This window comes from Corythoichthys intestinalis, chromosome 4 (assembly GCF_030265065.1).
Source record: "Corythoichthys intestinalis isolate RoL2023-P3 chromosome 4, ASM3026506v1, whole genome shotgun sequence".
Taxonomy (NCBI): domain Eukaryota; kingdom Metazoa; phylum Chordata; class Actinopteri; order Syngnathiformes; family Syngnathidae; genus Corythoichthys; species Corythoichthys intestinalis.
Window position 1 is genome coordinate 31,589,131 of NC_080398.1, and position 23,674 is coordinate 31,612,804.

The following is a 23,674-nucleotide window of genomic DNA, read 5'->3' on the forward strand; positions in this document are numbered from 1 at the left end:
CGTGCCACCGTGGTATGCGAGCTCAGCTTAGCAAAGAATACAAACAGTGGTACCCTCCATATTTTCCTTGAAATAATTCCAGGCTCTGGCTATTCTGGTCCGCTTTTTTGGCTTTATGCCGCTTTCATGTGTTACCAATTCTGCGCTTTTTGGTAATTGGCGGTGTTTTCAACTCCTCGCCGTAGTGAGGAGTGAACCTGCGATTCACTCGGCTCGTTGTCGTCGGTTCGTCCGATTTCCTCCTCAGGAAGGCGGCGGCGTGCATAAAAACACCGAGAGGCGTCGGATGGCTCTTTATGCTTCCTTTATTGGCCAAAACAAAAATGTGGGGGATGCCAACTCCGTGCTACCCGTGCACTTTCCCAACTCGCCGATCTCGCTGGCCCACTTTCTTCCTCTGTGCTCAATCTGACAATGCCGGTCACATTGAAATAACAGCGGCCCCCGTGGGGGTGCCAGTAAAAACCGCTTGCATCGCCAGTGCCTGCAATTCTAAACTTTATCCGCATGTGATTATTATTATTATTTTTTTTAACCCGTCATTACCCGTCGACGCATTTACGTCATCAATGACGTCGACTAGTCGGGACAGCTCTAGACAGCTCCCCGTTTTTTTTGTTTTGTTTTTATTTTAAATAAAGGGACTGGCACTTCAAAACGTTTCTTTAGTAGTTTTTAAAAACAAAGGTTTGACTCCAACATTGTATCACCTGAACCAATACTCATGAAAGTTGGTATAAACCTATACAGATTTATTTTTTGCATTAATCATTTAGCCTATCATCATTGCCTATCAATTTTTTTTGTTCATATTCGTGAAAAATGTAGCCCCGACCCCCCGTTTAATAATTTGTTTGGTCTTATTAATGTCGCGTCCCCAGCAAAATTGTACATGCAGGTTATGCTGTTATATCGTCCGTACCAATGTTGAGACCAAACATATGTCCTTGATTCAAGTGGTGGTTTGGTCTTTTGGCTTTATAGTGCCAAGGAGCTACTGTATGTTGATGTGAGTTGAGCAGCTTCATTCAGTCAAAAATGTGTTTTGCTTACTACTTGAGACATGTTGGTACTAATAAACTATGTTGACGTAAGTTGATGAGCGCCATCTGGATGAAAATAGTGCTTTTCTGCATTCTTATGGCATTTTGGTACCAAGAAACTATTTCGGAGTGAGTTGAGGAGCTTCATCTAGACCAATATAGTGCTTTTCTGCCGTGTTGTGGTATTTAGGTGTGACAAGATTTCTCAGGGGAATGAATCGAGTAGCTTCAATTAGACAAAAATTCAGTTTTATTGCCATTTTGGTGTCAACAAACCCTTGAGAAGTGTGTTTATAAGTCTTATTTCGTGCTTTTCTGTCATCTTGTGGCATTGTGATGCAGAGAATAAATTTCAAAGTAAGTTGAGGACCCTCACTGAGACAAATACAGTGTTTTGCTGCCATTTTGTGGAAATTTATTTCCAGGAAACTATTTCAATGTGAGTTGAATAGCTACAATGGGATATCAAGAGTGCTTTTGCTGCCATTTTAATTCATCTTTTTGCCCAAACACTATTTTGAAGTGAGTTGAGGAATTCCACTTTGACAAAATTATTGCTTTGAAGTGAATTGCGTCATTCAGACAAAAATCGTGCATTGCTGCACTCTGATGATATTTTGGTGTCATGAAACTATTTCAAAGTGATTTGAGGAGCTTCAGATACGCAAAAGTAGTGCTTTGACGGAGTATCATTTGCATTTTGAGCTGATATAACTTGCTGATTGGCTGCAGACTCCCCCAGCACCCCACCCTCAATTCCTCTGCCTCCACTAGGCTAATTTTGCCCCTCACCACCATTACTGTGTCGTCACGCCTTTGCAATCCGACACCCCTGCCCCCCTCCACCCTTTATTAGATCGGGATGTAAAAGTGATGCATTATGGGAGACGCTAATCTAATCCTGACGCTGAAGGCGGCGCATCCCGCGACGCGATTGGACAATTTGTCTTAATAAAGCGACAGCGACATCATCACCCTGGAGTCTCACACATACAAAAACAACCTGGATTTGGCACTTTTTTTTAGTGAAAGTCATTCTCAGATTGTAAAGAAAATCCACGCGCTTTAATCCGCAGTATACAAAAAGATTAGCGCGCGACGAGCGGGATATTGCTGTCAGGGATTTGGAGTTGTAGATGAAAAAAACCGAGACGCACATTAGAAGGGCTCTTAACTCTTTGGCCGCCATTGATAAAAATAGACTGGGAGGGGATGGCGGCGTTCGGTCCCAATCCCAGACTTTCCGTCCCCCGATTTCTTTCTGCTGTGTCCTCTTCTTGACCCTCACTAGCCTTGGGGGAGGTCACTTTACTGGCTTGTCGACTCACGTTTGAGTCTAGACGGAGACGGGATGCTGGCTATCACCTGTCGCCGTTTTGAGTTGAATTTGAGTACTTACCCTGGGGAGGGTTCGAGCTTTGTAGTGGTTTTTGTTTGTTTGGTTGTTTTTTTTTTTGTTGGTTTGTCAGTAGAATGATTCACAACGATTGATTGAGAGAGATGTTTATAAAAAAATGTTTTACAATGGTGCTGTCAAGCACAAATTTGTAATGTATATATATTAAGGCTGTCAAACGATTAAAATTTTTAATCGAGTTAATTACAGCTTAAACATTAATTAATCGTAATTAATCACAATTCAAACCATCTATAAAATATGCCATATTTTTCTGTAAATTATTGTTGGAATGGAAAGATAAGACACAAGATGGATATATACATTCAACATAAGGTACATAAGGACTGTATTTGTTTATTATGACAATAAATCAACAAGATGGCATTAACGTTATTAACATTCTGTTAAAGCGATCCATAGATAGAAAGACTTGTAGTTCTTAAAAGAAAAATGTTAGTACAAGTTATCGAAATTTTATATTAAAACCCCTCTTAATGTTTTCGTTTTAATAAAATTTGTAAAATTTTCAATCAAAAAATAAACTAGTAGCCCGCCATTGTTGATGTCAATAATTACTTACACAATGCTCATGGGTGCTGAAGCCTATAAAATCAGTCGCACCCAAGCGCCAGCAGAGGGCGGCAAAACTCCATAAAACACAACAAGTGAGCGTTTCACTGTACTGTCATTTAAATCTGTCTGAGCGGGGCATCTGCGTTAATTGCGTCAAATATTTTAACGTGATTAATTAAAAAAATTAATTAACGCCCGTTAACACGATAATTTGACAGCCCTAATATATATATAATATATATATATATTCTTTTTCAATTCTTTTTTTCTAGAGCTGCTGCATATAAGTAATATTTTTTGCTTGTAAGTTGTTTATGTTGAAAGTTTGCACTTCAATTACTTACCTATTGTGTTCAAAACACCAGGAAATACAGTAATTAAATTACTGCACGTTATTGTTGTCTGTCACTGGAGTTATATTTTATTATCAATCCCATCCAACAAAATGACGGTCATATAGTAAGCTTTATTTTTCTTTCATGAAAAATACAACATAACATTGGTATGAAATTTTGTTGTTTAATTTAATCTTTAATCTTTTTTAATATGTATGTATAATCTTAAACTGTATCGAACCGTATCGAATCGCTCGGCCTTAAAAATGTATTGTTTTTTTAATCGAATTGTAACCTGTGTATCTAGATACATATCGAATCGGCTTCATGCCGATTCCCAACCCTACTTTTTATGCCTTTTTGGTGAAGATTAATCACTCAAATAATATTGTTTTTTATATTTGCAGTAGGGCCACAGAAGCATGTTTTCATGTTGGAAATATTTTTACTTTTCACTTAACATTTAAAAAAAAAATACCCAGAACAGCAATAAACTTTATCCTCTCTTGTATTGTATCATCAGTGATGAAGAGCTCCCATGCATTTTTTGGTAAGACAGTGGTGCTAAGCCCTTGTGCAGGCCCTGACTGACTTTTGAGGATATTCTGGCTCTGTGTTCTGCCCTGAGTGGGAGGTAATTCGCTCCAGTAAGAGCCCTACCAACTCATTCTGTTGGCCATGATTTGGACACTTTCTTCTTCAGAGGACACATAAATGGAATCTTATGAGTCAGATTGATCCTGTTCAGTTAGATTTCCAGGTGGACGACTGTCACCGCCACCTGGGCAATAGTATGGGTCCTCATCATCAGAAATTTCGGACTCTTGAGTCCAACCCCGTTACTGCCTTTCCATCATCCAGCATCTGCAGGACCAATTTAACTGTGTATCTATAAGCAATGTCTTCAATAGATGTAGCTATATAATTAAATACACACACTACATACAGTATACAGTATTGTTAGCTAACTTAGGCTAGGTTCACACAGCAGGTCTCAATGCACAATTCCAATTTTTTTGTCATATCTGTTTTTTGGCGTGCCTGTTCAGACTGCCTTTGTCCATTGAGACTGTTCAAGTATTACGCATGCGCACGAACTCGCAGTCCGACACGTGTTGAGCGAACTGACCCACATGCGCAGAAGAATCAAAACAAATTGTTGGCAGTACGTCATTCCTGGGTAATCATATTTTGATTTACAAAAAAGAGGACACAAATAACAGACATGAATAATCCATGTTTAGTCTTATATTCAAAGTTTATATGGATTGATATAACGCATACATGCGCTGTGTGTACATAACGCAACAGTTTGCCCAAACTCGGCCATGTAAGCAGTACTGAAATACTGCTTATTTGGCGCACAGAGAGAAAACCAGACATTATCAGGCTTATCCTTTTCTTCATTCATTTTTTTATGACTGCAGTCAAGCCCGCCTCCTGCGTAGTTCAAGCTAGGCGCCAATGCACAGCTACATCGCCGCCGTCCTGCCTGCCGCTCTCGCTCTTTGCTGACGTAATTGCCGCATGAATTCCGATTTGGGAGACTTGACAGTTCAGACCGCCGCCACATTCTGGAAAAATGTGGCCCAGATCGGATTTAAACCACTTATGAAAGTGACCCAGATCGGATTTGAAATGGTCCAATCCTATGCCACTTGTCACGTTCAGACCGTCAAGTTAATGCCTCTTTCGAGTCGGAAAAACACCAAAAAATTGGATTCGTGCATTAAGACATGCGGTTTGAACTAGTGCTGCAACGATTAATCGATTAACTCGAGTATTCGATTGGAAAAAAAAATATTCGGACTAAATTTTGCTGCTTCGACTATTCGTTTAATTAAAGTGTCGTTGTAATGGTTTATTTCGAAAGTGTTTACATGAAGTTTTATTGATTAGGGTGAATACACTGCCCTCTGGTCTGCCTAATTTCACATGGCTGAATCCATCTGCTCCCTGTTAAGACCAACATAAGCTAAGTTTTTTGTGTGAGATGTTTTTTATGCATTCGTAATTTAGTTTATAGGGCTAAAAACGCTTTTGTTTGGCACTGCATATCCATAACTGTCTATATATTTCAACCTACCTGCCTTCTATTCCTCTTGTGCTTATCTCCATTGCTGATTTCAATGATTATTAGTAGTAGTAGTTTTTGCTTTATTTTTATTTTTGTTTTATTTTTATTTATTTATTTTTATTCTGTGATTAAATGCGATCTTTTGTGTTGGTTTTTACGTCGTGTTGATTTAAATGTGATTTTTATGGTCTTCATGTGATGTAAAGCACTTTGAATTGCCTTGTGTTGAATTGTGCTATATAAATAAATTTGCCTTGCCTTGCCTAGCCTATAGGCATATTTAGCCGTTTTTTGTGGGAATGTGTGTCTGAACCATTTTCTTAAGAGCATTGTAAAAAGGTAAAAAGGCATTTAAACTAGTGGACTTTTGTGATGTAAGTTAGCCAATTCTTCTTTTGTTGTACATAGATCCTCATTTATTTATTTTTTTATACCGTTTGAGCTTCAGCTCAGGTAATTTAATTTTTCATGTTCCTTATCCGATTACTCGATTATTCGAACTAATGGTTTATCAATTAATCGATTACTGAAATAATTGATAGCTGCAGCCCTAGACTCTGAACCTAGCCTTGGTTAACTAGCTAGTTATGAAGTAAGCTAATTTTTTAATAAATAATAACAACAGTCATGAAAGACACCCACACCCACACACCCCATACACACACTATACCAAGATAATACTTACAGTACACGTACCTCTATGTGCTCTTTCTGTGTAAAATAATCTTCCTGAGGGGTGACACTTCTTATATACCTCGTCTGTGTGGCCCACAGGTAATTTATTCTTGACAGCCAAAGTGGTTAAGAATCAAAGGTTCCCATTGGATTCCATACAAAATGCATGTGGACCATTTTTACCCACTTATGGAAGCTTGGGATAGTAATACAAAAATTAACATTTCTTCAAATGTATATAAAAATCATTTTTTAAAAATGAATGGCATTATATCAAAAAACATTTTTTGAGGAAAACCTGGAATATGAATTGATAACAAATTTTCATTACGAAGATATTTCAAGAAAACAACTTCACCAGGTCATTTTTGACACACTTATGCTAAGGGTTAAATGTGTAAATAACGTATTAAATCAATGTAAGATCCCTAATCGAATTAGATCTTGGCAGACTTTGCAATATCGGCAAATATCGTCTTCTTGTCCCATAAATTCAATTATATCAGCTACAATCGGAAAGGGGCCCAATTTTGGCACGAACACTGACTAATATGTATACTTTTTTCAAATAGCATGATATTGGTAGAGTATCAGCATTAGCATCAAAATCAGTATCATAAATCGACTCCGGATTTCAAGATGCCATTGAAAGTTTGTGGGAGAGGTAAAACTAAAGTTTGGGACGAAATATTGGCCGCAGGTGAAGTGACTGCGAGCTGAAGGATCACCTCGGCGGACCTCATTTGAGCCATTGTCAGAAGATTAACTCTGCTGAACTCTCAACGGGCCTGCGGTGTCTTTTTAATGAACGCCCTTCTTGTTCCTGCCGCTGTCGCGTGAGTGTGTCAGTGTGTTTAAAATAAAAAAAAAGTCCCACAGTGCATCAGTGACGGGACATCAGAGTTCATGCCAGGTGGCCTAATTAGTCGCCGGCTGCGGCACACTCTTAAGACCGTTAAATGAGTCTCTCAAATAGACCGTGTCAGGAAAAAAACGGAGGAAGTAGAATCGCCTTCATAAACACTATTCAAGATGTAGTACAATTTTTCTCTATCTGAATAATCCTTAAAATACATCTCTAATTCTTAACTCATTCGCTCCCAGCCATTTTCACCGGAGCAAGGCCCTTCGCTCCCGGCCGTTTCACTGGATTTTGACTGATTTTGCAAGGCCCACAGAAAATTCTGTTCTATTGCTATATAAACATGGAACCCACCAAAAGAAAGATTAGACACTCTTCTTTCAACAGAAAAAAAAGTTTTCATATGTTTTTCCATTCTTTCGAAATCAGCATTAGAAAATAGCTTAGTTTGAGCAATATTCCAATTTCTGATAAGAAAACGGAGAAATTGAACTTTTAGTGAAAGCATACATTTCAAACATAACTTTGACTTATACACAGTTATTTTTTGCTTTAGTTACATCCCAAACATCTGAATAATGATTTCCTTTTACAAAATAAGATAAACAACGAGAAAAACTGACCTTTTGATAGCAAAGTAACAATTTATTTACACATAACCTACTGAAAGATGACGCTGTTCTGGCCACAACAGCCGGTTAAACTTTTCCCTCATCGCCGTCTGTCTCATAAAGATAATTTTTTTTGGAGTCTCTGCGGGCTCTGCTCGCGAGCAGCACGGACTCAAAGCCATCGTCCGCTGCACTAGTGGTCCCGGTCATTCTGCTCGGTCGTCCAGCGCCTGGCATCCCGGGCGTCCTACCGGTTGTTCTGCTTGATCGTCCGCTGCCTGGCATCCATTCGGTCGTCTTCCGCCGGCGCCTGGCCGTGCGGCTTGGCCTTTTGTTGCCGTTGAATCGGGGTGCGGGTCTTACCAAATGCGCTACTGCTCTCCAGTGGCCAATTATATTGCCTTAAAATGGATTTTTAGCTTTATGCTTTGGAGCTAAATTGAATTACGACCCAGAGATGTCTTTTTTGGAAGAAAAAAAAAAGAAAAAAGTAAGAGACGTATAAATACGTCTTTGGGACACTGAAACAATTAAAAATAGAACGTAATTATACGTTTTTGGGAGCAAATGAGTTAAAAAGGTGGACCGGAGGGTGTGTTCCAATTATAGAGGGACCACACTTCTCAACCTCCTCGGTAAAGTCTATTCAAGGGTGCTGGAGAGGAGGGTCCGTCGGGAAGTCGAATCTCGGATTTAGGAGTAGCAGTGTGGTTTTCGTCCCAGCCGTGGAACAGTGGACCAGCTCTACACCCTCGGCAGGGTCCACGAGGGTGCATGGGAGTTTGCCCAACCGGTCTGCATGTGTTTTGTGGATTTGGAGAAAGGAAGTCCTGTGGGAGGTGCTCCGGGAGTTCGGGGTACCAAGCCCCTTGGGAAGGTTTGTCGGTCCTCGTATGACAGGTGTCAGAGTTTTGTCCTTACTGCCGGCAGTAAGTCCAATTCGTTCCCAGTGAGGGTTGGAATCCGCCAAGACTGCCCTTTGTCACCGATTCTGTTCATAATTTTCATGGACAGAATTTCTAGGCGCAGTTGAAGCATTGAAGGGGTCCGGTTTGGTGGCCTCAGCATTGCATCTCTGATTTTTGCAGATGATATGGTGCTGTTGGCTTCATCAAGCTGTGACCTCCAACTTTCACTGGAGGGGTTGGCAGCTCAGTGTGAACCGGTTGGGATGAAGATTAGCACCTTCAAATCCGAGACCATGGTCCTCAGTCGAAAAAGGGTGGCTTGCCCACTCCGGATCGGGGATCAGATCCTTCCCCAGCTGGAGGAGTTCAAGTATCTTGGGGTCTTGTTCACGAGTGAGGGTAGGAAGGAGTGGGAGATCAACAGGCGGATTGGTGCAGATTCTGCAGTGATGCGGACTCTGCACCGGTCCGTAGTAGTGAATAAGAAGCTGAGCCGAAAGACAAAGCTCTCGATTTACCAGTTGATCTACGTTTTTACCCTCACCTATAGTCACGAGCTGTGGGTCGCAACTGAAAGAACAAGATACAAGCGGCCAAAATGAGTTTCCTCCACAGGGTGTCCGGGCTCTCCCTAAGAGATATGGTGAGGCGCTCGGCCATCCGGAAGGGACTCGGTGTCGAGCCGCTACTCCTCTGCGTTGAGAGGAGCCAGTTGAGGTGGCTCAGGCATCTGGTTCGGATGCCTCCTGGATGCCTCCCTTGGAGAGGTGTCCCACTGACACGCTGGAGAGACTATGTCTCTCGACTGGTATGGGAACGCCTTGGGATCCCGCTGAAGAAGCTGGTTGAAGAGGCTGGGGAGAGGGAAGTCTGGGCTTCCGGGCTAAAGCTACTACCCCCACGTCCCTACAGCAGTACGTGATGGGTGGATGGTTAGTTAATGTTATTTAAATACAATATACGCCCATATTTAATAATAACAATTGTTGTTGAACATACTTTCATGTCAATAATAGAACATTCAATTTCTGGAGAAATAGCAATGTAGTTTTGCTGTGATGGTTGGTATAACTGGTCACTTCCTGTTGATTTTAAGATGTTTCGGGGTCACTTTCTGTTGATTTTGGGGCATTTCTGGGTCACTTTCTGTTGATTCATTTCAATAATATACTGTACACGTATTATGGATTGACTTCTTAGAAATAATAATAACAATCCATCCATCTAAAATACCGCTTATCCTGGCCAGCTAACTTCAGGTGAAACGCAAACTAGACCAAATTGGTCGCTAGTCAATAGCAGGCCACTGGGAAAATAATATGGAATGTAATATAACAAACAATCCCATCAGTTAATCCTTCAGGCGGATCGTCACAACCGAGCAAATCCCAGCAAAGGGGAAAGTTCAATTGTGTTTTTTCTCCAATAATCCCTCCGCTATTTCTATATTTCTCCGTCATTTCCAACAATACATGATGTGATGCTTTGCTAGGATGCGTTCTCAGGGGCTCCGTTACTAAGGCACTGCGGGAAGAGAGGCCTAATGAGCTTCATTTCTTCTCCCCTCTTGTCACATCAATAGTCTTTAACGCGTCCCCGTTCATCTTTTTTCAGAGCACACGCCTTCTCATCAAGTCAGGCAAAGATTTAACTCACTGGCTTCTATTGACTAGAAACACTCTCAGAAATGAACTCTTTTTACAGTGACCACACTAGGGATCGGATTACCACACTGAACTCACGATACGATGCACCTTGATTTGCCAGGGTCACGATACAATATCAAAAAATGTTAAAAGAAAATACAATGTAATTAAAATGTTGTTGTTTTTCAGTTGCACATGCAAATACAGTACAGACTACGGTATAAATCTCACATTTTGTGGATTTCGGGCTGTGAAAGAATGTTATCCGGAGCTAATCAAATACTTTTGCAACATAAAGATATCATTTAAAACCAAACAGTGTGGGAAAGCTAATATTTCAAAATAAAAATTAATAATACATTATTCTTTATAGAACTTCTTGCATTTTGTTTATTTCGTCAAGGCCATATGTTAGCGCTATAGAGTAAATGAACCACCATGCTTTGATCCAGTCAAGAAGCTTCATTTGGCCATCACTGCTCAATCTCTCACATCCCTTGGGAGAGACGGACAACATCCGCTGCCACCTGCTGTCAACACTGTCGTCGTTCAACATGCCTCCTATTATGCATTGCTGCATAATACAGTTCTAAATACAGCGATCCCGTTTTTCGCGGTTAATGGGGAGCAGAACCCGCCGCGATAAGAGAAAAACTGCACAGTAACACCCCCCACCCCCATTTTTTGTGTGTGTGTGTGTGTGTTCAATGTATTAATTCAGATTTAGCATTGGAAAGAGATACATATAAGACATGTTTTTTCACTTTTTTCCCTCAAAGTATGATTAAAAAAAGCACCTTTGAAAGATATATATTAATAAATGTTTTTAAGCACTTCAAATGTATTAATAAGTTTTAAACATTACTGTCCCATTGAATTATTTTTAAACAAGAATAAAGTAGAAAAAAGCTTGTCTTTATTAAATGCCATTAAGTGAGTTCACTCAAATCCGCTCAAGCTGCTCACTTACACGTAATGAGTTGCCACAGCAACGATGATTGACGCATGCAGCGCTTTGAAGTTTCGGCTTCCAAGCGCCCATCGCGAGATCAAACTTTAACATCTGTCAATCATCGTTAACTTTAATAAGCAACTCCAGTGCACTGCCTGACCAATAAAAATGGCAGGAGTGAGCGTCAGAGACTACGTGATTGAATCGGGATAGCTCTATAAAATACTGCATTTATTTATTTATTTTTAATTGGGGAAAAAAATCTGCGATGTACTCAGGGTGCGAAGCATGAAGCAAGAAATAGCGAGGGATCACTGTAACATTCAAACTTCATGTTCTGTGCAAATTATTTTTTCATTTACTGTTCCAGTTGTTTCATTAATTGCTAATTTTGCTGTTTACTTAGTTGTTATGGGATAATTGTAGTTTTCATTTGAAACCATGAGTTTAAATGACCTTTGATTTACTTATCACTTAGTTATTACTGGTCTTGTACATGAGCCTGTACCTAGTCAAACCACATAATGGTGGATGGCTGTTCGTAGTTAGGTTGCTTGGTTCAGTTAAGCAGTTTGAATAAAATATCAATGGGCTAAAATGCTCAAATCATGCGGCAATGTATCGCGATATATTGCCGAATGATATTTTGTCCCCAAATCTAGATCACGCAGTTACTTTCGTACATTACAATTTAGAACACTCAAAGAAAACACATCAACATCCTTTAAAGGATCCATGGATAGTAAGACTTGTAGTTCTTAAAAGATAAACATTATTATGAGTTAAAATGATTTGATATTGAGACCCCTCTTAATGTTTTCGTTATTTTACAATTTTAAAAATTCGTTTAACTACTGTATTTTTCGGACTACAAGTCGCACCTGAGTATAAGTCGCACCAGCCATAAAATGCCCAACGAAGAGAAAATAAACATATACAAGTCGCACCGGAGTATAAGTCGCATTTTTGGGGGAAATTTACTTGATAAAATCCAACACATAGAACAGACATGTCATCTTGAAAGGCAATTTAATATAAAAATACAATCGAGAACAACATGCTGAATAAGTGTACAGTGCATTAACAACGAAATGCGAATATACTGTCCTTACCAGGACGCTACGGCTCGGTCCTGGCTATTCAGCGGGCTAAACTCCCAAATGACGATGCTGGACATCCGTATAATTTGCTGAATAAATTTCGTCCTCGATACCAAACAGGTTCGCATCGACGTAAATAAATGATAATTAGGTGCTTTTACAGCAATGACATGACACAAACGGTTAGCATGCGTTCGCTAGCATTAGTGCATCGTTCAAACAACCACACAACTGGCTCTAAGTGTCCGGTCGCGGGTGGAAAACACACAACAACAACAACAGAAAAGACGATACAAGCCGTTGTAGTAGAGATATTTTACAAGCATAAACAATGAATGTAGGTTCGCAGCCGTGTTTCTCTCTCACTAACTCGCCCACTCAGTCAGAGCTACGTAGCTGTCGGTCTTCTTCTGGCGTGTGAGCGCTTTTCTTCACATAAACAAGTGCAAGTGCGCCCCCACGTGGGCGTGAAAGCGCCACAAACTAAAAGCATGCATTTCAATATAAAAAAGTCAATAATACAATTGAACACACATTGCCAAAGGCAGAACGTGAACGTGGCTATAGCTATTAAGTTATTCAGATAACTATAGCATAAAGAACATGCTAACAAATTTACCAAACCATTAGTGTCACTCCAAAACACCAAAATAACATGTGAAATGATATCATAATGTGTTAATAATTTACACATAAGTCGCTCCTGAGTATAAGTTGCGTCCCCAGCCAAACTATGGAAAAAAACCTGCGACTTATAGTCCGAAAAATACGGTACTAGGTCAAAGGTGACATCACATGGTTATGCTGCCGGGCTTGCAGAGTATGTCAAAACATGTACTAAATATTATAGATTTTTAAATCAATGGCAATATTTTATGTGTTTCTACTAACATATTTTAGTAAAAGAGAACAATTGTGGCTTATTAGAGGCTACAAGTCTTTAAGTCCGAAGTTCCCTTTAAATCACATGTGTCAAACCGATTCCAGAAAGGACCAAGTGGGTGCTGGATTTTGTTCCAACCGATACCGTGCAGAGAGTTTAACCCAAGGGTGTCCAAACTTTTTGCAAAGGGGGCCAGATTTGGTGTGGTAAAAATGTGGGGGGCCGACCTTGGCTGACGTCCTTTACATAGAACAATATTATTTAAGCAAATTTCAGCAAGCCATTCTGTGTGTCACATTTGCTTTATTATTATTTTTTAAACTAATAATTTCAACAATCTCGCAACTAGCCTTTGTGGTGTTCTCTTCGACTCTCGGGATCTTTCGAAATACTGCTGCTGTGAAATTAAACAAGCTTCAAGTTGCTTCAATTTCTCGCTGCCTATCTTCCCTGTAATCTTGTCGTACATGTCAGCGTGTCTTGTTTGGTAATATCGCCTCACATTGAACTCTTTAAAAACAGAGACTGTCTCTTTGCAAATGAGGCAGACACAGTCGTTGCGTATTTCAGTGAAGAAATAGTCCAGTTTCCACCTATCCTTGAAGCGTCGGCTGTCGCAGTCAACTTTTTGTTGTTGTTGTTGATTGTTGCCATTTTAGAAAATTGGAAGTCAAGGGTCACACGGGGTAATGTTGCTTAGAGGGCTGCTGCCTTTTAGTGGGTAAATGAGGAGCAGCATTTAATGTGTAAGCAGTACTGCTGACCAATTTATTAAGTCTGTGTGCGGGCCAGACGTTATTGATCTTATGACAGAGGCTGGGGGCCTGATGAAATTTGACCACGGGCCGCATTTGGCCCCCGGCCCGCACTTTGGACATGTCTGGTTTAACCAATGAACTTCTTACTGAAACAAGAAGCACCTGACAAAGTTTAACTGATTAAACATGTAAAAGATCTGATTGGTGAAAAGGTGTCCTCTTCATTGGTTGGAACTGATTACACATGTAAAAGATCTGATTGGTGAAAAGGTGTCCTCTTCATTGGTTGGAAAGCAAACCTGCACCCACTTGGCCCTTCCTGGAATCGGTTTGACACCTTTGCTTTAGATCATGGGTGTCCAAACCTGTCCTCAAGGGCCGCTGTGGGTCCTGTTTTTTGTTCCTACCAATCGAGTACAGACAGTTTAACCAATGAAGTTTGTGCTAAAACAAGCAGCACCTGACTGCAATCAACTGATTACACTTGTGAGATACCAGATTGGTGAAAAGATGTTTTGTAGGAATGAAATCCAGCACCCACTGCGGCCCTATGTGGAATAGTTTGGACACCACTGCTTTAAATGTTTGCTTTAATAGTATTTCAGAAATCATATTCATGGCTGCCATTGATGCTGATAACATCCTATCCATTTGGACTGGAATGGTTGCAGGTCTGAAAAATATTGGACTGTATGTGGTATTCTTGCAACATTATGATTTCGAACAAACAATGCACAAATGTCAACTTTGTTATGGTATTGCATGACTTTTTCAGAAATTAAGTGGTGTATTCTCAATTGGTTATGACTATTCTAAAAATAATATGGCTTTTTCTGCGTTTGTCAGGTCCTTGGGGGAGATGCATGGGCAGCGACTGCGGCCCGGGTGGCAGCCAGAGCCGGGCGGTGTGGTGCGCCCACGTGGACGGCTGGACCACGCTTCACACCAACTGTGATCAGTCGCTGCGCCCGTCCAACCAGAGGAATTGCTTCCGCGTCTGCGACTGGCACAAGGACTTATATGACTGGCGCCTGGGCCCCTGGAACCCGTGCGTGTCCGTCTCCTCCAGGGCCTCGGGGGCCCCGCGGCCTTTCACATGCAGCGGCGGCGAGGAGGGCATCCAGACCCGGGAAGTGGGCTGCACGCTCAAATCGGACGGCTCCCCCGCCGAGGACGCCATCTGCGAGTACTTTGAACCGCAACCCCGCCTGGAGCAAGCCTGCCTGATCCCGTGCCCTCAGGACTGCGTGGTTTCCGACTACTCCCCGTGGACGGCCTGCTCCAAAACCTGCGGAACCGGCTTGCGAAACCGCGTCCGTAGCGTCCTGGTCCCGCCGCTTTTTGGCGGATCCGTCTGCCCCAATCTTACGGAGTTCCAGTCGTGTAAAGTGGGGCCCTGTGCTGGGCCGGAGGGCATGTACAGCCTGAGGGTGGGTGCCTGGACACCGTGCATTCTGCCTCAGACGCGAACGACACGCCAGGCCAAGCGGCGCAAGGGGAAGGGCCAGGGGGACAAAGATCCCGAAACCAGGGAACTTATCCAGAAGAAACGCACCAGGAACCGGCTGAACCGGCAGGAGGGTTCCTCTTGGGACGTGCAAGTGGGATACCAGACGCGAGACGTCACCTGCGTTCACAGGAATAGCAGTGCCGTGGCACGCAAGTGAGTTTCACTCTCCAATTTTTCAATGTACTCCTCTGGAATCTTTTTAGTATATTTAACTCCAATGAGTGCGCTCGACGTCTAATCCCTTTTGACTAGTCAAAACGGATTGGACGTCCAGGGCCATCAGTGGCAGCAAAAGATGGGCATTCCCAGTCAGTCCTCCCAGTTTATAATAATTGAATGTCTATTGCAGTCAATGGCAGGCAAGGAGTTAGTTTTGGGTAATTTCCTTATCACCGTATTGGCCTGTTTTTTGCTTTGAAATAAGACTAAAAGAATAAGAATAAAAGAGGGAGTCGTCTTATATTCGGGGTCTAGACTTTTTACCCATTCAGGACGCTAGATGCCGACAGATATCATTGAAGCGAATGCTGAACTTGAGGATGTTCTGTCATGACAGATCTCAGCTACTCTGAAGTTTACCAGTTGGCATTATTTTATTGCAATGTTTTTCCTTATTCAGATTTGTTTCAAGACTACAGTTACAGTTAGACCTCACTTTGATGGTCAATGCAGTCATTGCAATTTTGTTGTTTTATCACAATAGATTGGTTTATTTACATTTCAAAAAACAGAAGCCATCCATTTACGAATGTGATTGCACTTTAGTTTACATATATAAATGTTCAGATATTAAGATTTGAATGAGGCAAGATAACATGCCTTTTCTCTCAAATATATTGTTGTAATCATTTGTTTCAGATGTACTGTAATTATTTTCTGTATAAAAATTAATTTGGTGTTCAAAAAGTATTTTTTCCAAACTTGAGTCTTGAAAAAGAGGGGATCGTCTTATGTTCGGGCTAATACGGTAATTTCAGGGTACCTACAGGTCCCTTCCCGTTGATTTTGGGTCAGTTCCTTCGAATTTTAGAGCATTCCGAAGTCATTTCCTGTTAATTGAGCACTTCCTGTTGATTTTGTGGCTTTTCGGGCTACTGCCTTTTGATATTGGATCACCTCCTGCACAATTTGGGGCATTCCGTTAACACTTCCTTTACATTTTGGATCATTTCCTGTTGATTTTAGAGCATTTATGGGTGACTTTCTGTCTGTTGATCACCTGTTAATTTTGGGTCACTTCTTTGTTGAAGGAATCTGATCTTTTAGCCAGATTGCCTGAATCACATAAGCAGAACCGCCGGAACCGCGCTAGCGCAATTCCACAACCCGGGCCGGCGGAAATCCTACAACCTGGCCAAAAGGCCAAACTCTGCGCTTTTACCTTAGTCTTTACCCCTTGTACTGACTCCATTTTAAAAGCTGGAAAAATCCTTCAAAAAACAAGTTGACAATTTATTCCAAGTTGGCAGCAATCATACAGCATAGAGAGACCCAGCCAAGGAGGCAAACTGGATCCAGGGTCACCATATTACAAGTCAACAAAAGATTCGTGAGAAAAATGACAAGGATTAGTTAAACATTGTCCTTTTGAAGGCTCTCGCGGGGCGGGCTGTGGGCCTGAAGAAGGGTGTTGTTTAGGATCATCTTCTGTTGCAGATTGGGCTGTATGGTTCGTGCGTCACAGTTGCTGAGTGTGATGTTTTGTCCACCTCAGCGCCAAAAAGGCCCTGAGTGTTCTCAGCCTTGGTCTTCTTGTGTTAGCAGTTAGATATCAGGTGTTCCTTGTGGTCAGACAGCATATCTCACCCTTGTTCTTGACAGTCCACAGTTGGCCCCAAAGAAGAGCTGATGGCGGTGTTTCCGTGGTCCAGACGTGGGCTTGTAGATGTCTTGCCTATCACCTGCTTGTCAGCGTCAATCTCGCTCAGTCAGCTGCATGACGCATGCGTTTGGCTTCCGTGGTCAGAAGGCGTCCTGTATCTCTTATGCCCTTATCTGACCATTGTCTTGGCGCTGCAGGATAGTCCAGGATATCAAATATACTTGGACTGTCAAACGATTAAAAATTTTAATCGTGTTAATCACAGCTTAAAAATTAATTAATCGTAATTAATCACAATTAAACCATTAATTAATTAATCGTAATTAATCACAATTAAACCATTTATAAAATATGCCATATTTTTCTGTAAATTATTGTTGGAATGGAAAGATAAGACTCAAGACGGATATATACATTCAACATACTGTACATAAGTACTGTATTTGTTTATTTTAACAATAAATCAACAAGATGGCATTAACATTGTTTAAGCGATCCATGGATAGAAAGACTTGTAGTTCTTAAAAGATAAATGTTAGTACAAGTTATAGAAATGTTATATTAAAACCCCTCTTAAAGAGCATACGACATGAGAAAAAAATCTTAAATGGCATTATTATGTGAATTAGAATCATATTTTGAGACGATTCGACTATATACAACAATTTAGCAAAGCGCAGATGACGAGAAATTAGTCTTTTAATCTACTGATTGGCCACGCCTACCATTATAGGGCTTTAGCGTCCCCAACAGGTGGATGACGTCAGCGGTAGACTGGGCTCATCGGTTTTACTATTCAGCCCATTGAGGGGGAATTATTCAGAATGAGGAAAACGCGACGAAGAGAGCCGCAAAACGTCATTGTTTCAGTCTCTCTACTCCAATATTTTTACAGGATATTCTTTTTATCCAAGTATTTTCCCCAATTGCTAAATAAATGGCATGGTCATGACAAATAACAGTCTTGTGCTAAATGGAATATGAAATAATAAAAATGCATTTATTCAGGACGACATGGCAAAATTTCTCCATAATGGTCAAAACTGTCGACTTCACCTTTACTGTCGCACCTCCCGAACGATATTTTATGACACCTACAGTAAATCGAACATATGTCAATTCCCTTCCCCGGCATCGGAGAATGTAAACAAACAAAAAGGCGTGACAGCTAGCCGACATGCTAACCCGAACCGAGTGATGTTTCAAAGTCTTCGAAGTGGAAAATCACACATAACTCGCCTGGATTATTTGACATGATGATGTTGTTGATTGTCTTCGCAGATTGGCAAACCGCCCGGCGGAAAGCAATTTACAGTTCGTTCCCCGGAGGAGGGTGGCTGCAGTTGTTGTGCAGCTAATGTGCATAAGGAGAGCTTTTTACATGCCTATCAGTGATCAAATGTAAATAGTCCTTTATTTAAAGAAAGTTTGTAGTGTTTACTTTGTAATAGCTGTATTAATATTTGACATAATACTAAACAAGATGTTTGCTCACTTCCTCCTAAGTCCAATGGTCCCACTGTAGTCAGGCTTGTTTTGGCCAATATCCACGGTGAATGGGAACCTTTTGAAACTCCAAAAAGGCGCATACACCTCTCCCTCACAGAATGATTTTTCTGCAGCCATTTGGCTGGCGTGATGCGAAAAATAAACGTATTAATCCGCAAAATCAGCTGAATCCTTCGTCCTCATACACAACAGTACACTATATAGTGAAGAGGACGTCTTCTACCGTACACGTCACAGCGCCCTCCTCCTCAATGCAAGACCGAAGCCGGAAGTCACTCATTTTCATGGCGCGGGATTCAAAAAACTAAATAAATATAGCGATCGCTTCCACACACATCCAAGCGGTCCATATCATTCAGGAGCATAAAATACTGCGTGTATGATGAAATAAACATGCTTTTTCGTGTCACATGCACTTTAATGCTTTCGTTTTAATAAAATTTGTAAAATTTTCAATCAAAAAATAAACTAGTAGGTCGCCATTATTGATGTCAATAATTACACAATTCTCATGGTCATAAAATCAGTCGCACCCAAGCGCCAGCAGAGGGCGACAAAACTCCAAAAAACACAAGTGCACATGACCCTGTGCTGTCATTTTAATCTGTTTGAGCGGGGCCATGTGCGGTTATTGCGCCAAATATTTTAACGTGATTATTTTAAAAAATACCGCCCGTTAACGCGATAATTTTGACAGCCCTAATAGATTCTGCTTGTTTTTCTTAAACTATGACATAAATGCTATTTATTTTATATTGGGTGTGCTAGAGTAATACAAACAGTCAAACAATAAATATGAGAAAAGGTACCATTCCCTTTATTGTTAAAGTTAGGGTACTTACAGGTAAGTTTCTGTTGATTTTGGTTTACTTCCTGCACATTTTGGGGCATTCCATGATCACTTCCTGTATGTTTTGGATCATTTCTTGTTGATCTTAGGGCATTTCTGTGTCACTTCCTGTTCATTGATCACCTGTCCATTTTGGGGCTGTTTTGGGGTCACTTCCTTGTTCATGTTGGGGTACTTACAGGTCACCTTCTGTTGTTTTTGGTTCCCTTCCTGCACATTTTGAGGCGTTCCGTGGTCACTTCCTGTACAATTTGAATAATTTCCTGTTGATTTTACAGCATTTCCGGGTGAATTTTGTTCAATTGATTACCTCCTGTTGATTTTTCACTTTTTTTAGTCACTTCCTTATTAATGTTAGGGTATTTACCAGTCACTTTCTATTTATTTTGGGTCACTTCCTGTACATTTTTGGGCATTCTGGGGTCACTTTCTGTTCAGTGATTACTTCCTGTTGATTTTGAGGCTTTTTTCGGGTCACTTCCTTCACATTTTGGGGCATTGCTGGATCACTTCATGTGCATATTTTTTTACATTTCCTGTTGATTTCAGGGTATTTCCGGATCAATTCCTGATGATCAAGGCATTCTGTTCTCATTTGAAATGAATAGGCTCCATTGGAAATTAAATGGGGATGTTTTTGTTAAATTTTGGTGGACTTTTTGGCAAATACAGTATACAACTTTTTTTAACCTTGATATGCATCCATCACTGCCAGATCTCCCAGTCAAATTGTATTGGACGTCTATCGTTGTAAATGGCAATCAATGAGTTTATACTTAAAAATAAATATATACAGTATATACGTATATAAACTTGATTCCAACCCTCTGTTTAACAAATAAAAATGAAAGGATTTTAAGGATTTCCCTTGCATAATTTGATAATTTTTTATGCGCTCCTCAGACCACATATATACCACAATATTTCACTCCAATGTTACGCTCCAATTTTCTGCCACAAAGTTACGTTCTTTTGTTTTCTTTTTCTACTTCCTTCTCAGTCGACTTTCCAGAGCATCTACTACTGTTTTCCAGCAAGGTTTTCACTCCTCTTTAATCTCTAGGAAAGCTTCACTGTCGAGCCTCCATTCACTGGTCCCGGTGGTGGCGGACGTCGTGTGATGTATTATGTACTAAACGTGTTCATTCATGTTTGTCGCTGGCGACGCCCATCGCGGGTTTCAAAGAACAAGCGCTAGCGCAGCCCCCCCACGTCAATGAATATTAATCCGTCCTTGTTGATTCCTCACGCTGAAATATTCACACTTGTTTTTACCACAAGTTTGGAGAAAAGTAGAGAAAACTTCACAATAGGAGTTCATCGTCTCGCTCAAGCTCATCTTTGTCGCGGAGCACGTTGTTAGTTTCCTACGGAGGGCAGTTATGTCTACCAACTAGTTGACAATTAATCGATGATATAATGAATCGACAAGTGTTTTGTTAATTGGTACGTTTTAAAAAAAAAAAAATTTTTTAAAGACATTTTTGACCTAATATTTCTCCAAATGCTTTTTTAAAGCCTCTTATAGAAAATATTGTCTTATATAAAAGGGGAAAAAGTTGTTCATGAATAAAATTTATTTTTCATTTTCATCAAAGAAACTACAGTACATAAGCTTTTTAATTAAAAAAAAAATGTTTTTTAATATTTTTTTTATTTTTTTTTCTTTAAAAATGAGATATTAACCCTTTAAGGTCTGGGCCTATTTTGTCTGATTTTGCATGCCTTTGAAGTTGCCTTTATATTTCAAAGAAAGAATTGTTTACGATGGCCTGGTTTGGTCCCTTTTTTTGTGACACCTTGAACTTCATGTCCAAACTGTTGTTTCCTTCACTGACCAATTATAAATCATCATTTTGGGCCCAAAAAGACCAAAAATTCCAAAATCGTTTTGTCAAAATTTTTATTATTGATGTCCACTTGACAACCAAAGATGCGTAACGAACCGTTTTGAAACTTTGTAATATTTATTCAACATGTTAGGATGAACATTCAACCAAAAAAATTTAGAATAAATAGTCTTATATTTGACAATTCAACATAAACAACAGGCCATAGGCGTTTTTTGACTTTATACATGCTCTAGTCAAAACAGGTTATATACAGCAGACCAAACAGTGAAGAACAGTGACAAAATATACCATCTAACACAAAAGTGTTTAGAGGCCATCTCTTGATGAGTTTAGGTATTGCGGCGCCCATCACCTGATGAAAACTATGTACACACAATCAAGCTTCTTGAACACACATTTATATACACAAATTGAGAAGACTGATTGTGGGGGGAAAAAAAAATAAACATATATATATATATATATATATATATATAACATTGGAAAAAAAAGTATTTTCAAAAAAATTTACAATAAACAAGTTAAAAAATGTTCAGGCATGCCACTCCGAAAAGCAGTTTCGTCCTGGAATTAGACACAGGGCTACATCACACAGTCCACACTTCCATGGGGTGTCGGTCCTCTTTCCACCCTTCCACCTTTCCATTTTCATTTGACTTTACTTTCATTGTCACTATAAATGTACATGAAAAAAAAGTCAGTATTTATGAAAATAATAAAGTATAAAATAAAAATGTATACAGCAATAAATAATAATGGAAATCTATATGTATGACAATAAAAAGAATACCATAGCTGAATATGTGCTACATCCCTAATCTTCATATAGAAAGAACACCACAAATTATAAATTCCTGTCTGGGATACACACAGTGCAAAATTTAGTTTTCCGTTCATTCTCAAAGTCACGCAAAGTCGCTCGCTCGACCCAAACGGCCGTCGCTCGCCACCTCGCTGCTTCAGAACACTCCTCCCTCTCGTTCGGTGGAACCTCGCACGGCAGTTATATTTATAAGAAAAATAAATAAATAAAAAAAAACGCATTTTGTGCTTCCACTGTGACTTCGAAAGGGTTCGTTTGATTTGTGTTTTTTCATGGAGCTTCCGTTTTGAAAAAGGACAAGAAATGATGGAAATATAGACATAAAAAAATGATCCATGCAGCGTTTAATGTTTTTTTAAAGGACAATAAAACTATAAAACTTAAATGACAATATCTCACGTTTAGTTGGTCGATTGACTTCAAATAATGACAGTAAACAGCAATTTCCGCACTTTAAAACGAGACCAACCAACGGCATGTGGGTGACGTAATTAAAACGTGAGGGCGCTTCAAAGACGACGTGCGCCGGCGCGTCCTTCGACTCTCAAGGGTTAATATAAACATAATTATACTCATAATAATTGTATTTTTTTTATTAAAAAGCAAAAAAAAAAAAAAAAACAGTAAATGTTCTCTTCATATATTTTACATTTAATTTTTTATTGTTTATTCATTTGTGAGGTTTTAAATAAAAAAAAAAAAACTTTCTTTCATGGACATTTTATGTTCACATTTTTAAAAAATAAATGTTTTTAATGCAATACATTTTTTCTTAGTTTTTTTGGGGGGGGGGAATATTGAATTTTTTGTTTCTTAAATTGGAACAGAGAAAATACTGTACATGTAATTTTATTTTATCTTGAATTGGTTTTGTTTTTATGTATTTATTTACATATATTTATATATAATTTTCATTTGTTTACTGAAGAGGCGAAACAAATTATATTTTATATTATATACTCATTTGTTCAAAATTTTTTTAAATTAAAAACGAAAAGGCAACAAAATAGTAAATGTCCTCACTTCATTTTATAAATTCAAATTTTTAAAAATTATATATAGTACATATATATATATATATATATATTAGGCCTGAACGATATTGGAAAAAACTATTGTTGCGATTTTTTTGAGGTGTGCAATATATTGCGATATTGCGATAGTAAAAAAAAAAATATATATATATATATATATATATTTTTTTTTTTTTAAAGAAATTTTCACTAGATGACTTGAATAGCTGTTTGGAAATACTTTGCATGACACACCGTGACCACAGTGTATTCATATAATACCGTTTCATTTGTGAATGATTAAGATTGCTGTATTATTATGAAGGGATCCAGGAAGCAATGTCTGCACAAAATAGATAATTTATTGAACACAATATTTGACACTTCAACAGCAGCAAATACATTAAATGACAAATAAAAGAGCAGGTGCATTCGTCCCCTAAGTTTTTGACAAAATATAACAATAAATAAA

At 39.5% G+C, this 23,674-nt stretch overlaps 1 protein-coding gene across 1 annotated transcript in view; it reads left to right on the top strand.

The window, feature by feature from the left end:
• The window catches only part of thsd7ab (thrombospondin, type I, domain containing 7Ab), a 303,730-nt gene that overhangs the window by 115,580 nt on the left and 164,476 nt on the right, over positions 1–23,674 (top strand). Inside the window, exon 2 of the mRNA XM_057834514.1 lies at positions 14,669–15,485. Within this exon, the coding sequence (XP_057690497.1) occupies positions 14,669–15,485 (817 nt within the window). The remainder of the gene's footprint in view (positions 1–14,668; positions 15,486–23,674) is intronic.